The sequence below is a fragment of the Aulostomus chinensis genome, chromosome 2, assembly GCF_037954235.1.
Source record: "Aulostomus chinensis isolate RoL2024-O1b breed Wild chromosome 2, RoL_Achi_v1.0, whole genome shotgun sequence".
Classification (NCBI taxonomy): Eukaryota; Metazoa; Chordata; class Actinopteri; order Syngnathiformes; family Aulostomidae; genus Aulostomus; species Aulostomus chinensis.
This window is the reverse complement of record NC_141321.1, coordinates 25,135,548-25,153,761: the sequence shown is the minus strand read 5'-3', so window position 1 is coordinate 25,153,761 and position 18,214 is coordinate 25,135,548. Positions and strand designations below refer to the sequence as shown.

The following is an 18,214-nucleotide window of genomic DNA, read 5'->3' as shown; positions in this document are numbered from 1 at the left end:
GTGTGTGTGTATATGTGTGTGTATAAAATGAAAAGTTTGATTGTTTATTACCAAGACCCTAAATTGAAGTTTTGTAGTAGTTGGCTAAATGGTTCAACCACATCCTTCAAATCCTTCAGACATCCTTATGTATCGTATCAACCCCTCTTTCCATCACTGTAAAATTACTTCCTAGTAAAGAACATTTAAAACCACTGCATTAAAATGACACAATCAATAAAGAATATCCCATAAGAAGTTGTGGCTTTTTTCTGGATTCAATGGACAGGGAGAAATGTGGATCTGCCTGTGTCATATCGAGCGGAAACAGACATTTTCAAACAGATTCACAATCGCAGTGTAAAAGTGACCCTGGCATTATTAGGCTTTGCTTGGTTAAACAGAACCAAACAATGGCGGCGTTCTTCCAGTGTGAGTTCATATAGCACTCTGGCATTCCACAACAGAAGCGTGACAAGTTTACAGAAACAGCATTGTTGCGGTGAGTGACCTGTTGGAACATTCTGTATGCACTTAACCATCTCTGAGCACTATTATACAGACAGCGAGGCATAACAGCAGCACACTATTCCTGCTGCGTAGATGTCTGGGAAAAAGGAGCTGAAGAGAGAGCCGAGCAGGGATCTGTGGCGTATTGAAACTTTTTTTGAAATAATAATGGTGCAAATTTCTGACAAGTTTTTTTGTTGTTGTTTTTAATGTATTCAAATTTAAGCCCAGTCATAATTTCAGTCATAGATTACTGAAATCTTTCTGTCCTGTCCGTCAGGATTTTCTTTGCATGAAAGAAGTCTTTGTGTTGTTCATTTCTGTTGGAAAACATTAATGTATCTTGTCATATTTGTGGTTTCAATACATGCAATTTATTCTTAACTTGAGGGTCAACGCAGGAACTTAATATATGATGCATGTTAAGGTTTCAACCCGTAAAACATTTTCAGAAATAGCTTATCATCAGTGATCGTTTGGTTTTCTACTCAAAACAACTACAGCCAAATGCAGTCATTTTATTTTTGGAGGGTGAAAATCTTCTGGTGTCGTGGTGCCAGTAGGATGGAGAGAACAGCAAACAGTGAGGTGGACGGATGAAAGAGTACACTAATACTGAGTGGGAGAACAGGAGGGAGACATGAAGACAAGAATGGATGGAGAGAGGGCTGCCGTGCGTCGGCAGAGGCATGTTCCCTGACCACTGTAAGGAAGGGGGGCGTAGGCCAGGTCTCCCATCAATTACAACCTTGACCCTCCTTTCTTCTCCTCTCTCTATCACACACGCTTTCTACTTCATTCAACCATCCTCCCCCTGCCTCTCATCCTCCCCTGGTCCCTCTCCTCTGCTCCTATAAATCAATCTCTTCTCCGTCCCTTATTCCTCCCTCCCTCCCCCACCCTTTCTCCCACTTTCCCCTCCCGTTATCCCTATTTCTTGGACTCACTCTCTCTCTGTCTCTCTCTCTCTCTGTCTCTCTCCCTCCCTCTCAGTCGTCCTCTTCATCCCTTGCCACTCCTCTCCCTCCTTTCATCGTTGGAAGTGCAGTGGGAGTAGAAAGGTCAGAGGTGGGAAGACGAGAGGGTGAGGAAGAGGCAGAGGTAACATGGGAGTGTGAAAATGAGAGACTGCCTGTATTTAATCAAAGTGGTGCAGCGGCAGAATATCACTTGTTTTTTTTTCATGTTTTTTCTTCCCTACAGAAGGATTGCTGATTCATGATTCAGCTACAGAACGCCCAAGAAATATACACTGAGCTTATGTCACCCATCGACTATCACATGTGATTTGTGTGGGTGGAGGTCAAATGTGAATAATTATAGCATAACAGGAGAAGAATTTAGATAAATGCTGAGTCATGGTGGGAGGACAGGCAAGTCAGGGAGAGAAAACAAGTCATGGAAAATTTTGAATATGTGAAAGAAAAGACAATAACATACAGATGGAGGTACAGAGATAATATGGAACATGTACAAGTATGTACACAATCAAAATAGATACTGGGCTACTGTATAATAAAGGAGTATTATCAATTTCATAGTGTTACATGTAGCATTGTTTAAAATAAATAAATCACTGTTGTATTTTAGTGTTTCTTGGTACATTGATGCAATAAAATGACATCATGTTCTACTGTTACCTTGTACTGTGCTTTGGTTTTGTTAGTTTTGCACCACTCAGCCCACAACTAAAATTAACAGGCTGTACATGGTTTTCGCAAAGCTTTTACATGTTCCTCGACACCTGTCATCATAATAAATTTTATCCCTTTTGAAAGGCTGTTTGCAATATCCCTGAGTGCCATAAATGAATAGCAGATCACTTTTAAAATCAAAACCTAAGCACATGCCGCAAAACACTGAGTTGAGACTGGAAAAAGATGCCAGATTATCAGCAACAGCCTCTTTCACAGAGCTGATGATGAATATTTGATGCACTTTTAAATGCTACATGTAACACAGCTAACGGAGAAAGATAAGGAAGAGACCTTTTCCCTTACCCTCCCTCAGCATGCCCACAGTCAGACACTTCATGAAGCGGCAGGCCTGGCACGACTTGCGTCTCCTCTTGGTGATCTCACACTCGTTGGTGGCTGGACAGCTGTATTCAATGTTGCCTGTGGCATTTAGACATGTTGGAGGACAACAGAGAAAATGGTTTAATTACAGACAGACAACTCCTAAACAGAGGAGGAAGAAAGGGAAACATATATCACACAGGGACACGTGCACTAAATTAATCCAGGAGAGAATGTAAACAAACCCAGTTACCTTAATCTTTAGCTTTGACCATAGCGTGACCGTAACATGACCGTTCAATGACCCGACAGCACTGAAATCCAATCTTATGCTAAAAGGAGTAAGCAAACACCCTGCCTTTTCTTGGCGCAGACTTGAAATGTTTAGACTTTGTTTTTTTCTAACTTGTCAATGATTACAAATGGCCTAATTAACTGATTAATTAAGGAACCATTGTATTTTGTGATGATCAGTGTCTTTCATGCATGTATGTGCAGATGTCTGGAGCAAACTCAGGTTGCGTGACTAGATGCAGTATAGTCACAGTGACACTCTGGGGCTAAACTTATTAGCTGATTAAGTCTATTAACTTCACAACCCTGGCCAACAGCAAACACTCGAGACATGTGAGAGGGTATAAATTTTAGCTTTAATTGCAAAATGCCTAACTTTCTCTTTATCTCATGTATTCTACATTCTTCAGTTTGTAGATATATTTGTGTTCTTTGTCATGGATGTTTTCATTCCTAACGAAACCCACCTCTTCTACTTCTTGTTTCAATTCTGTAACCCTGTCTTCTCTCTTTTTTGGTCAACATTTTCAGCCTTCTTTCTGCAACCACCTGACAACTACAGTACCCCAGCTAGCCAATGCATCTCCCACTGAAACAGAATAAACAGTGATTACTATTGACTGCTGCTGTGGAGAGGATGTTTTCTCATTACTGAGCTGATTAAGGGGGCTAGTTAGCTTGGGAAAAGGCTAAATGCACAAACTCCTCTTAATGGGTAACAAGATGCTCATTAATTGGCCTTGTTAGTTAAAGTAAGGGGCTAAACATGCTGAATGTTGGGGGAATCCTTACAGCATCCTGGACGCTACTAATGGGGTGACTTAACTTCTATGTGGATGATACAGGAGGAGCAGATTAATTCAGCAATTAAGAAAGACAGTTACTTAGCACTAAGGTTAGACGAGCTAATGACAGTGAGTCTGTGTTGGTTAATGATAGTCATACAGCTTGTGAGTGCTACACAGGCTAGCGCTGCTAAATGAATAACTGCAGAGAAGAGGCACTTATAGAGGTGGTCATTTGCATCTAAAATCAACAATCATGAATGTCTCAACTGGACAATATTTATACTAGTCTGTTTCAATAAAATATAGTGAATATTTTGTAGTGTACAGGCTTATTTTTGTGGCAGATATAGAGGTCTGCTAGTATGTTACCTAGTTGTATACTGTGTTAAATGATCAGATATAGACATAAATATCCGTCAGAGTGTGGTTATGGCCTCAGAGTTAGAAAAGAAGGGTTAACACCAGCTCTGTATGAGTGTGGGTGCCCTTATTTCTGCCTTATTGTACACCAAGGTGGGCTTACAACAGAACAGGCTCTTATGTATAACTCCCGAGTTTGTATGTGTCTGTTTGTGTGGGTGAGGGGCATATATGAGGGCCTCAAATCCCCTGCAATCTCCTTTGAGATGTGTGTGTTTGCCTGTGTGTGTATGTCCACCTGCTGCATGACAATTGACCACTACTGTGCAGACTGTGTCATCAGAATATTTGTGTCTCTGTTTGTGCAGACTCTTGCAATCCTGACGACGCACCTTGAACTTCTTCATGACATAAACTCAGTGATTCCTTCCCATTCTGGATCTTTATAGTTTATTAGCCAATCTTAACTGAAGAGCAAGAGAAAATCAGTTATTTAGGAACCTGTACTATTTTCATTGTGGGAGTTACAAACAGGAGGACCTAAACTCAGACTCAGAAATGTTCATACACCCTCACTTTCTTAATCATCACACCTACAATTCTTGTTCCTTTGCTCATTCTCCATTTGATCTTTACAGCTCTAATCTACCTTTCTTTTCCCCTCTTGCTCTCTTCTCTTCCCATTTTATCACCCTATCCCTCCTTCACCCACACTTTGCCCTCCTCCACACTCCCCTTTATTTATCCCCCTCTCTCAATAAGGGAGTGATAGATGCAGGTTGTCAGGTGTTGCTGGACTGACGCCACAGAAACAGCAGCTGCCAGAGCCACTTCCTCCATGCTGCGACACACACACACACACACACACACACACACACACACACACACACACACACACACACACACACACACACACACACAATTCCTTCCTATATTCACGTGCCCAGTCTATCCTCCCCCATTTCGTCTCCTTCTCTCATTCCTTGTCTCAACTTATTGTTCATCCAAACGGGTCTCCACATCCTCCTCTCCTCTCCTCTCCTCTCCTCTCCTCTCCTCTCCTCTCCTCTCCTCTCCTCTCCTCTCCTCCACAGCATGCTCTCCTCCCTGTCCAGCTGGAGGTGTTTTTTTGGTGATTACCTGCGGTTTTATTGGCTAATGGGTTGAAACATACCAATATGTCTGCCACTGCCCATCTGAGGCTGGCCCTGCTTTCCAGCCAAGACACACTACACACTGACACACTACCATGCATAAACACAGGCATATGTGCACAGACTTACACATGAACCTGTACTCATTTACATGGATGGACACAAGCCCACACACAGACACACGGGCTAATAGACACCCATTCTGAGTCTGTGGATGAGTTTGGCTTGTGTGGTAGCCAAAGATAATGTCATGACCCATTTGCTCCAGTAGATCCAAGACTGCACGGTCTGAATCCAAACAAATATTACCAGTAATACTGTTGCTCTAACACTCATGAAAACATTTGCCTTTATTCCTAAATAACCAGATTTTCTTTCTGAATTCTCTGTCCGTTCAAGCTTGAAAATGTAAATGTATGTGACATTTTACAGTATAACTCTTTGGGGGTCCAGTTTTAATTCCCATTTGCTATATAATCCCAAGCTTTCGTTGGAATGGCTCTGTGACTAGCTTTGCAGAAGCGTTGACCCGTAACCTATAACTCCATCCTTTCTGATCTGCAACATATCTACTGCAAAAAAAGGAGGGATTACAAATAGAGAGAAAATGAGGAGGTGAGAGAAAGGTTGACAGAACATTGCTTTAAATCTATTCAAGGTCATACTCCAAACAGGCTCTACTGTCAGCCCGGCGTCATATCTATATGTTTGCTGGGCTCCTGTATTTAATCTGCAACCGTATCCTCACCTATGTAACCTTTAACAAGCCCACTAAATGAAATGAGACAGGTGGAATTGGTAAACAATTAGAGAGTGTAGCAATGACAGATGAATTAGGGGTTAAACCTATACGCAGAGCGATCACAAGGTCATGTGTGACTGTGTGTTCATGTGTTAAAGTGCCTCCACGAGTTTGTGTTTGTATGTGTGCTTGTGTCTGCTTTTATAGCTGTGTGTGTGTGCTCCAATCTCTTTGTCAAGCTTGCACCATGTCCTGATCTCATCCCATAATAAACACATACAGGTCATCGCTGGGTAGTGGTGACCATCTAGTGGATGTAAGACTTCCACCCCCCTACATCTCCCTGCCCCTTGCTCTCTCTCTCTCTCTCTCTCTCTGGGGCTTTACTGGGAAAGCTGCTTATCAGAGGAAAAAGAAAGCAGTGACAGATAGGTGGATGGATGGAAAGGCAGATAGATGAATCCTGTCTGATATGACTGACTGACTCAATGGATCAATGATAGCTGGCTGGCAGACTGACTGGTTGCCGGGTTCTTCCTGTAGCAGGCTGACTGACTAGAGTGCTGTCCTGACGGCTGATTGATGGGGCCTATTAGTCATTACAAACTTGAACAAATGTTTAAAGATTATTACTGAAACAAAGTTTTTGCTGATTCATTATGTGCTGACTCACTTCACTGAGTCAAAGACACTTTTTTTGTGATTAGGAATTCTCAAGGTGTTGTATATTTGTATCGTCAGTCCGGGCAAGTATGTTTTCTTTGTTGTTTGTCTGTCCGTTAGCAGGATTTGCTAACAGTGAATTTCACCAAACGTGTGCCCTTTCCCACCAAACTGAAGCAGATTCTGAAAAAATATATCATTCAATATTCTGTCAGCCAAAGACCTAGCTCATCTCTCTCTACGTCTACCCCCCAACCATGAGATGTTGTGGTAAAAAAAAAGTGGGTAAATTAAAAATTCAATCACCCAATTACAGACCAGATCAGGGCTACCAGGCTACCTGACATGTTTAAAGTAAGCAAAGGTCCCCGAAAAACAAATTGAACCTCTTTTGCTCTGCTTGGTGAGCTCGTGTGACAGCATGTATTTACATTTCTTGCTGATTCTATTGCTTTATAAAAAAATGAATTAAAAGACAATTTCAGCGCTTTTTGTTAGAATAAAAACATTAAAAGCCAGTTGATTAATCACTTTGGCTGAATACTGTAAAATGTGGACAATAACATACACCCTTTATTTAATTATGTTATGTTTTCCGCTGAATTGTGTCTTAAGGATACTGTTTGTCTTCCCCCTGTAAGTTGCTACCGCTCACTGTTCATGTCCTCAGTCTAACTCAAACAATAATAACAAGTAATGTGAAACTACATTGGCCGACTTGTTAAAATCAACTTCAAGCCTGATTGGCTTTCTGTAGGAATGACCTGCCCTGTGTCTACATGGACAATTAAAGCATATAAGAGCTGTAACTTTTGTTTCCATTGTCAACCCACGAAATCAGGAAATGTGGAACAAATATACCTGCGAACTTCCTAGACTACTTCTATCCCTAACACGAGACGAGCAAAGGATTAGCCTAACTCCTGCTACTCCTCTCATCTGTGGATTACTGCTCTATCCCTTCTCTCCTCTACTCCTAACCTGAACTCCTGACCCCTACAAATGACCTGTGACCTTCCTGTGACTCTATATTATCACCTAGACAACAGGCTTACAGCTAACACTCTTTGCGCGAGGCATTAGAAGCTAGATCTAGAAATGCACACACTTCGTGGAAATGAGTTTTTGCTGTTTGGAGGTCAAGGTTGACGGTGAACCGGGGGTGTGTTTGTGCACGCCAGTAAATAAATCTCGCTTGATGTTCATTTGGACTGAGATCTGAACTGACGTCATGTTAACACTCCTCAAACCCTTCGGATTTGACATTTCTACGCTCATTTTTTTTCAGGTTTTTCTTTTAATTTTTTCCCCTGTCCGAACTTCCTTTGCTTAGCTGAAAACTGCAAAATATCTGAATATTTGATAATTTATTAACAAAAACACGCACTATATCTACAATTTAAGCATTTTTGAGAGAGAAATATACAAGATGACTGACACATAGACTAAGACTTAAAGTAAATATGTGATGGTGGACCCCGTACAACAAGACATACAGGCAAAGAAAACGTTAAAATGGAGGCTAACCTTGGATGGTGCGTTTGAAGAAGGCTTTGCAGGCCTCACAGGACGCCACTCCATAATGGTACCCTGAAGCAATGTCCCCGCACACCAGACACAGCCTCTTGGGCATTGAATTCAACATGTACTCGCACTTAATCTGTGAATCTTCCCCAATTGTTGACGAACAGTCCTCATAGCGCTTTGATCCAGGACCACCAGCGGGACCCAGGGGCCCTGCGTTGGAGCCATAGAGGCTTGGGGAGTCTAAGCCATTGGGGTGGCCGTTCATCGTGGACGAATAGGAGCCCGAGGCGTCACTGGAACCACCGGGGGAGTGATGGTTTAGACTGTCAGTCAGGGAGGCAGGACTAGACGGCTCAGTCTTTATGTACGAGGACGGACAGTTGGACTCAAGGTGGCGCTCCTTACTGGACATTCTGCAGAGAAGCCTGAGGGAGTGAGACAGAGAGAAATATGGTGGATATGTAGAAAGGAAAGACGAATTATAATTTGAGCTTTTTTAGAAATATTAATAAAATCTCATTTGACTTTAATGCATCCATGGTATGATGGTTTTTGTTTGTTTAAAAAAAATTCTACAAAGAGATGAGCAAAGGCAGAAAACTAGGCATTGAAAACAGAATGAAAAGAAAAAAGACAACTGGGCTCCCCTTTTTGGAATCCAGTGTAAAAAAGGGAAGCAGAAAGGTAGCTGTGATACCACACAGTAACACAATCACATGCACAGTCATCCGTCACTCTCCAGTCAATGGCAGCTTGTTCTACATGAAGGTAATCAGTAAGCAGCCTCTTTGCTGCTCAATCATCCCTAAGACAGGCTCACACATACATGATGCTCAACACATCCACACACTTTCAAACATGCACACGTCTAAGCGCACACACAAACAGTTTAAGTAGTTGGATTAGGACCTGCAGCTCACAAAAGAATTAAAAAAACCCACCAATGTTAGAACTGTTTTTTTTTCTCTCTTTTGCTGCGCACTTTGTTATGTTTCCCTTCCACTCTTCTGCCTCCCTTCCTTTCTCCTCTCACCGCTCCAGATTTTCCTTATTTCTCTCCCTAAGGAGGCCGGCTAGTGTCTTGTTAATGGCAGTTGTAATTAACAGTTATCTTCTCGCTGTCTATATCTCTCCATCCTTCCCTTTGTCTACCTTACTATCTATATGCCTGTCTCCCTATCACTTCCTATTCACTGCCATCTATCTCTGCCCACTCTCTCTTTCTCTTCCTCTTTGCATGACCACTCTCTCTCTAACCCTGCCCTCCCTCCCTTCCCTCTCCTTTCATTGTTAGAGGCAGAAAGCACAAAAGGGGTTTTTAATTAAGGCAGGATGCTGCTAAACGAGGGGCTTCTAAAGTCCAGTCTGCCTGTAAAAGATCCCTGTTCTACAGGGACCCATAAAACACAGACAGTGCCTTGATGAAGAATGGAGAGCTGGTTTAGAGAGGGAGGGTTGGCGGAGCTAGGAATGGATATAGACAGGAGAACAGGTAGGCAGACAGACAGACAGACAGATGTTGCAAGAGACAGACAGGGAGAGAGAGGGAGGAGGGGTTTGCTGCGGTTGATGACAACAGTTTAATTACAGACAGCAGCTTCAGATCTGGCTGTTGAGGTCACGAGAGCAACAAGAAGAAGCAAAGCTGTTCCTTCGCTATAGTCATAGAATGCCCCGAGAAAAGATAAACTGTTCAAAAAAAATCTTTTTTTTTTAACTTTTACTTCCATAAAGGCCTGTGACATTTATAATGCATGATAATATGCCAGCCCATTATACATTTTACCCTCCTCACTACTTCTTTCCCATCCTGCCTGAAAGTTCTAATTCAGCACTGTATTAATCGTGGCTTTGTGGTATTCACCAACGTCTATAAATCCATTTATCTAATGCTAAGGTGGGCCTTTAGTTGACAATGAGTGAGACGGCAAGGAAGATTTGGATACAAATCAAGAGAGAGGAAGGAAGGTAAAAAATGAAAAGAGGGAGTTGATGGTGGGATACAACAGGGAGGGGGAGGTAGGACAGAAATAAAGATGAATGTGGGAAAGCCTCATGGAATGATCCGGCAAGATCTTCCATGTTGAAGTGAAGGGAGAGAAAACACTGAGGTGACAATAAAGAGTGGACAAATTTAAGTAGATAATGTGATAGTGATTTAATCTTCCGTTTCTCCCTCTTTATGCACTTTTGTGTCTCCTCCCTTCGACGGTCAACCCCACTGAGCACCATTAAGGGAAAGAGTTTAAATGCCAAAAGATCCCATTTTTTCTTCTCTTTCCTCCCTTTCTCTCACACCTTTCTCTGTGTGCTCTCTCTGATTATAAATGAAAAATAATGGCAGTGGAAGGGGGAGGAATAAAAAGAATGAGAAGAAGACATGCTTGCAGAGGAGAGGAGTAGAGGAAAGAAGATTAAGAAATCAGTCAGTGCGCTGTGCCGAGCGAGAGGTTGAATGCATTTATGTATGTATGTTATCAGTATAATTATGGCGCTATGTAGCGACGGCTCAGTGCTGAAAGAGCAGTCTTATTGTGCCTGTCTGCCCCTCAGATGAGTGTGGAGAGAGAAGGAAAGGCTTGGGTCTCATCAATTCTTTATGTTTATAAGTGTTTAAAAAGATTTAAGTCAAGAGGAGAAGGCTTGAACGGAGCGTGATGACGTGATTACTGTAAAACACAAGGAAAAGCAGTAATCACATGGGATTTAGTTTTGTGTAAATTTCATTTCCTTCCTCATCTATCTATATCATCTATGTTTTGTTCTTCAGTTTTTTGCGCTCCAAGTAGTAAATAACCACATTAAATCAATCAAACTTTTTTGTTAGGTTAGATTATATATAAGAAATGTGTCTAATTCAAATTTTGGATGTAATTTCAATAAGAAATCTAATTAAAAAAAAGGCAGCTAAATTATGGCTTCATAGACAACATCAATCAAATAAACTTTCCTGCCAGTTTGACTACTTTGTCACCGGTCATTCTTTATTTATATTTAAGCTCAGTGTCCAAATCAAGCTGACTGAACCCAATGCAGATATGCATTACCAAAGCAAGTGGACTAAAGGAGCAGCAGAAATCAGATATTCAGGAGGCCTATTTACCTCCTCCCTTACTGGGGGAAAACACATACACACGCACTCAAACCAGAAAGATTACCACCTTTCCTTGTCTCCATTTCCAGCTCGATCCCTGTCATTTTCTCTTTCGCCTCATACCTATTTGTTTTTTTTTTTTGTTTGATTCCTCACTTCTTGAAGGAAAGCCTGGTGACTCGTGAAAGACAGATAATAACGTGGATGCGGAGACAGAGAGAGAGAAAGGGTGTAACAGAGAAAATAGAAAGATGTGTAAGAAAGAAAGAAGGAAAGAAAGATTTGTTCTTTGTGTTTTGAAGGAAGGTGGGCCACTTTACGGTGACAAGCTGTCATTAGAGTGGTGGGCTGATGTAGCGCCCTGACAACTGGCAGGGACAAACATGCAATCATCGTATTAGAGCAACTACTCTGGGCCTCACTCCGTCCCTGTGCTGTTCATTTGCGCTCTCCCGCTCTGTGACTCTTTTATTATATACAATCTTTGTACTGTTGCCTCGCTAGATGGCAGTCATAAACACAAACTGACCCCCCCACCCCACCCACCACCACCCTTAAAAGTCAACAGTGAAGCAGAAAGGGGTTTAGGGGTTTAATCAGGCAGTTTGGGTGTCACTTTAACGTTCAGCTTTCTCAAGGAAATCAGAGGTTTGGGTAACAGTCTGTTGCTCTAGTTCCTGTCTGTGAAAAAAACAACAACAACAATGTAAATGCACGATTCATATGTGAAAATAAGTAAAAAGCTTAAATTCTTGGCAAAAACGATTGAGTTTGATCATAAATTTAAAAAAATGCACGCATTACTTAGAAATGCATTACAACTTGAAAATTCTGAGAAAAGAGAAGTGGTAGCATTAGAGACAGAGAAGGGAGAAGTGCTGACAATGTAGCCACGGCGGGTTGGCTAATACCTTTCCATCACACCAAGCATTGTGCTCTCGATGCTGATAAGAACACACAGTCCAATAAGCAAAAAAAAAAAAGAGAGAGAGAGAGAAAACCCTTGCACAATTCTATCTGGATGATACTGGCAATGCTTTGACAGAGAGGAAAGATGGAAAATACATTGAATTAAAGAATGGGGGGTAAAGAAGGGGAGCAAAAAAAAAAATGCTTTTACATTTCCATAGTCAAATGAATAGAATGATTTCATCAATAGACTGAATTGCTTTCCCCGGCCTCACACTCACTGTGTTGGTTTTGTTTCTTTGCTCTCTCTATTTTACTCCATTTTCAGCAGCCTCCTATCTGTGGAGGGTTGCTGAACTGCTTGTCAGCGTGTTAGTTTGATACATGCATTGGTAGCTGTGTTCACATGCAGAAATGTGAGCTTGACCTGAACACGCGGGTTCTAAAGGAGTCACACCGCTGTTGTTAAAGAACTTCAGAAAGAACATGCACTCACACATACCTCAAACAGGGAAAAACACACAAACAAACAAACATACGGTGAGAATCTGTATTTTTTTCATGCGCCGTGTGAAAACTCTGTGCTTAGTTTAAAGGTAGAGAAAGGAGTGAAAAAAAATACTAATCTGTGTTGTTTTGCAGTGCTGGTGTGTGTTTGTGGAAGGTTGAGTTAAGCTCCACAAGACTCACAGTGTGTCGATGATTATAGTTGTTACCTGTGACAAAAATGAATATAAAAAGAAGAAAAAAACCTCCAACAGTGACAGTCAATCCAAACCACTCTCCCTCCTACTGAGCTCTCTCTCTCTTTCCTGCTCTGGTTGGGTCTCAGACTCTCTTCTTTCTCATTGTTTCTACTTCTCAAACACAAACACACTCTATCATTGCTTCTCTCTCTTTCTTGCACATCCTCTCCCCCACCAACACACACACAAATAAACACACACGCACACACACACACACACACAGACACACACACACACACACACACACACACACACACACACACACACACACACACACACACACACACACACCAGGGAGCAGATCAATTGTTACAGTGTTAGTCGGGCAGGAAACCTGTAATTCACTTCATTGGCTGCAGAATAAACCCCTGATTACATACAATCAATGTGATAATGGCTAAAACACATTCTGCCCAATGGGCTGTTGGGCTTAAAGACCGGCAGAAAAGGAGAAATGTGGATGCGTATGTTCCCGAGCGTATGTGTGTGTGTGTTTAGACTTTTACATATGAATCTCAATGTGACACTAATACGCCTTTTACGCGCGTAAATATGTAAATACACACAAAAGTGTGACATGATTAGGGGTATTACTCTAGTGAGGCTGCAATATTATGATGCATCCTCGGGTTTATAAAGTTTACACACGCACACACGCACACAATCTCTAGATGTGAATGGACAACCAGTGGGAGAGAACACGCACACAGGGCAAACTCAGCCAAAACACTATTGATTAAGAATTATGTGCTTTCCAAACAGTAGACCGCAAACTCAGGAATATCATGTTGAGTTCTGTGATATCGATGCACTCTTCAGCCATCACGCTGCGCAGGTGTTACACTGTTTAATACATTCTCCCTCTTTTCTTTTCAACTGTTCTGTTCCTTTCTCCTCTCATAAAAGGTGATTTTATTCCAAATTCTGAGGGGAATTTAATTTCTACTCAAAGACTTATGAGGTCTGTGTAAAGGATGATTTGAGAGTCTGTGGTTATTGAAGTGAAAAGATATGAAGAGGGTGAGCTTGTTTGGGGCAAAAACGTAAGGCAGTGCACTGCAAATCCTGCGTGTGTGTGTCAGATGAGAATCTTGATGATTTAGGTCATTTTCTCGCAGAGCAGTAGCTGATAAGTGTGTTGCTGTCAGGCACTATCTTTGTCACCATGTCTCTCTCTCTCCTTACCTCTTCCTTTGTCTCTCTCCCTTTGCCCCCCCACCCCCACCCCTTTCCCCTTCTGTCTCCTTTATCTGCTGTGTGTCACTGTGCGTGTAAAGGTGGTTGTCTACTGTAAGAACGGTGCTTCAAACCTTGAGAACAACTCAGCTCTATTCACTGTAACTGTTATTACAAAACTGCTTGATAACTGTATTGAACATCTATTAATACATAAATAATTACTGCAACATGATGGCTGCTTCGGTTCTATTTGGCAGAATAAATTGCACCGTGTACTTGCAGTGACCTCCAGCCTTTTACTGGAATGACTGAAGGCTAGAAATCAATGACATTAGAGACTGCATCCTATTGTCAGGTAAACCTTTTACTTGATGTTGTAAATGTGGAGTTACTCGCTATGAAAATACGTGATGCAAGCATTTAATTTCTTTCGGTGATTGATATTTGATTTGATGAATCGATCAAATTCTTTTGCCTATTCAGATAATGCTGCTGGGAAGTGTGAAAGGATAGATTATGTATTTCTTGAAGAAAAAAAATGTCATTGATCAAGGTTAGTGTCTCTTTTTGTGTGTGTGTGTGTGTGTGTGTGTGTGCGCCCATATGGATTAGCAATGTTAGCATCAAGCATTAGTGGCCCTACAGCCTTTCCAACACTTCCCTTCGTCACTGCCATAGATGCATTTATACACCCAGACGGACAACTGTTTAGTGAGATATGTTGCGTTCCTACTCTCTTGCACTGAGACCGATACCAGAGACCTGGGCAAGGTGCCGTAACAAATGAAATTGCACAGAAGTATAATAAAAAAAAAAGTATTTAAAAAAACAAAATATCCCCAATCGGATTAAAAACACATTTTATTAAGCAGATGGTGAAAGAGGATTTCCACTCTAGTAAATTTGACAGGGCTTTCAAATGTGACACGGGAGGGAGGCAGAGAGAGGGAGGATGAGGAAAACAGACAAGGAGGGAATGGGAAAAGAGAGCGCGATGCTGCAAAAGAGACGAGAGATTGTGTGAAGTAAAACGCTCGTACATTTGAGGGAAGGAGCAGGAAAAAGTGTAAGAGGGGATAAATAGAAATGCAGGAGAGGAGAAGCGAGGAGACACAAGTGAGCAGAGCGTCAAAGCTGCATTCTTTAAGCAGATCAGATTTGAGGAAATTGGGCTGTCACTACAGGATTGTGATGATTTACACCTATCCATCACAGGAGAGGGAGGACTGGGAGTATGTACAATAATGTACACTGTGTGTCAAATTTGAGAAAATACTTCTTAACCAGCTAACTGCTTACCTTTTTCAGTTAAACCTATTGATTACATTTCTTAAAAGCGTAATGCATTGAAGTGAATGACAAGAGATGAGCTTAAATACGGGCCCAAATCGTTAATCATTTTCGTCCAAAATACATGTTTTTGTTCCACATTTAATCTAATTGAATTGATCTGTATTATCACCAGATGCTGTTAGCGCTCATTCTCTCTGCCTCTTTGCCTTATCTTCTCTCTCTCTCTCTCTCTCTCTCTCTCTCCTGCGCTCCTCCCTCCACTCTCCCTCCCCTCACTGCTGGCTGATGCACCTCACAGCCTCGCGTCTGGACCATCTGTTAAGGAATCTAATTCACATCCAGTCATAATCAGGTTTGCTGGAGTGCCCACTGCCTCTGCCTGTCTCGGCCTTTCTGTCTGCGTCTAAGTTTTGTCAAAACATTTTAATGCTGAAATCGATTTATCAGCATCAATTTGACATTGCAGGGGGAAAAATCCATTGCTGCACTGACATAGGATCTTAAACGTGTGTGTTTATGTGTATGCATTTATGTGTGAGTGTGTATGTATGACTGAGAATAAGGCGAGCGGAGGTGAAGGGGGTGGAAGTTAATGAGAGGTGAGTGTCTGAAAGTCTCCCTCTCTCTCTCTCTCTCTCTCTCTCTCCCTCCCTCTCTCTCTGCTTCAGCAGTAATCCTCTTCTATAAATCTGCAATCCAATCAGCGTTGTCCACACACACACACACACACACACACACACACACACACACACACACACACACACACACACACACACACACACGGAGCTGTTGGGAGGCCCATCTGTGTGTTAAGGCAATCTGCTTTATCATTATGATTACATTGGGCTCAGTTTACAGCAAAGTGTGTGTTTGTGTGTGTGTGCGCGCGCACATGTGTGTGTGTGCATGTGTGTGTGCGTGTGTGAGTGTGTGCATGTGTGTGTGTGTGTGTGTGTGTGTTCCATTGCTCCCTGGCTGGCTGACATTAATCACATTCCCATGGTTTGATGGCCTAAATAAAATGGGGAATAATATTGTCGCCGTCCAATGCCAACAGAAGATCTCCAAAAAGAAATCAAGAATTTTATTTGACTTTAATTTCTTTCTTTTTTTTAATGGCAAAGTCAACAGGCAACAGAGTTTTTAATGTTACATATGTATAAAACAAGGGAGATTTAAGATGGGTGTTATGATTGAAATAAAAAAAACAAAAACAAATTTCATGCCTTTCAGATCTGTAACATTTTGTCTGCACAAGTCTAAGTGTACTTAACCCAGGGTCATGTCAGCATATGTGTGTGTATGTGTGTGTGCACTTACAGGGTGAATAAATCCCATCAACACAGTCGGAGGTCAGATATCCTGACATGAGCGTGCATGTGATCTTATACTGATTCAGCCCTTCTCTTGTGTCTATTTTTTTTTAAAAAGTGTACGGAAGTGATTGGGACAGCATGGAAGGGTGCAGCTGAGTTGAAACGACAGATAACTGCTCACAAATGTAGTGTTTTAACACTGATTCAGGGATTTTCTTCTGATGCTATTTCTTAAAAGAAATCCAGCAAAGAAAAAATGGGCCTTTTTCATCGAGGTCTGCACCGGGTGTACGAAACAAATTGAATCATGGCTGAATTCCGTTTAGCCGCTTTGAGTTGAGGGTCCTAGCATTTGAATAGAAATGAGGGTGTCTGTGGTAAAACAGGCGCATTGTGAGAACATTCCTTTCAATAATTTGGCATAGTTTTGGCAGTCAAATGTATAATAACAATACACACTCTAATGTGTTTTAAGTCGATCCAAACTTGATGCGATCCAGGGGAAATAATGTTCCCCAATTGAGAGCAAAGAGCATGTGTGTGAGTCTGTGTGTGAACGTAGTGTGTGACTTCAAGCGATGGCGTGACTATCTAGCCCCTGGCAAACCTTTACACCTCTCATCACTAGACTTCACTGTCTGCCAACATACACACACATTCACATTGTGCTAGTAACGCTCCTTCCTGTGATTGGCTGAGAGTCTGCGTGAGAATGGCTTGCCAGACCTCTAATTGGCTTGACCCAGACTAACCCTGAAATCCTATTGGACTAAGACTTCCCAGTCTACAGTGCACACAGGCACAGACACACACACACAAACACATGCACGCACGCACACACACACAAAGACACACACATGCACGCTCACTTAAAATTAAAAGGCTTTGCAAACAGCTAACAATGCACTCATCGATAGCGTTCAAACAGGTTGTGCTATAATAAAACAACAATAACAACATTGATTAAGGTCAGTGGGATCAGTCAGGATATCGCTGTTTGATCAGAGAAAAGGTTTGGAATATTTCAAGAACCATCATTGTAGTCAGGGAAAAAGATCCTTGGAAAACTTGCAATCATTGGACACCGCCCTTTGACAATAAATTCAACTGAAAAAATAAAGAATTATATGAAAATAGAATGAATAATTAAATAAATAATGTTCAGAAAACCAGTTAAAATATACAGCAATGTCATTCACCCAAGCATATTTGCATAAAATGTTAATTCTGAAAATTAAGAACCAAGTTCTTACAGGTTTTTTTTGCAATCTGGGCATGTGGATGGACTGTGTTTCAACGTGAAACAAACTGTGTTTTTATGGTTTATGTTGTGAAAATTGAGTGAGGAGGCCTTGTGCCTTTCCTGCTCCCCTAAAGCACACCTACGGCTGATTTCCTCTTGAGAAGAAAGTGAAATTTCACTTTGGCTGAAACTTTTTTCTGCTTCATATTTTGTTTCACATGCAGATTCTGTGATTTTATGTTAGTGATAAATTTGTACTACTGAAGTGTCTTTGAGCCAGAATTTGAATCCCACATGTTACTTTAAAACTAAAAATAAAATGAAGATAGTACTGGGAAGCATTTACCATTCCAGGTACTTGAATAAGTGCCATTTCTTGAAAATGAAATTTAATTTTTG

General features: G+C 41.5%; 1 protein-coding gene across 6 annotated transcripts in view; it reads right to left on the bottom strand.

The window, feature by feature from the left end:
• Positions 1 to 18,214, bottom strand: part of esrrga (estrogen-related receptor gamma a) — a 212,899-nt gene that overhangs the window by 44,684 nt on the left and 150,001 nt on the right. For 3 of the 6 annotated variants that reach the window (XM_086187128.1, XM_086187147.1, XM_086187136.1), the window contains exons 3-4: positions 8,036 to 8,460; positions 2,490 to 2,606 (exon numbers count right to left, since the gene is read on the bottom strand). In XM_086187128.1, coding sequence (XP_086043254.1) covers positions 2,490 to 2,606; positions 8,036 to 8,460 — 542 coding nt within the window. Of the gene's footprint in view, positions 1 to 2,477; positions 2,607 to 8,035; positions 8,461 to 18,214 lie in introns of all 6 variants that reach the window. The other 3 variants (XM_086187166.1, XM_086187157.1, XM_086187120.1) reach the window with 1 other exon arrangement.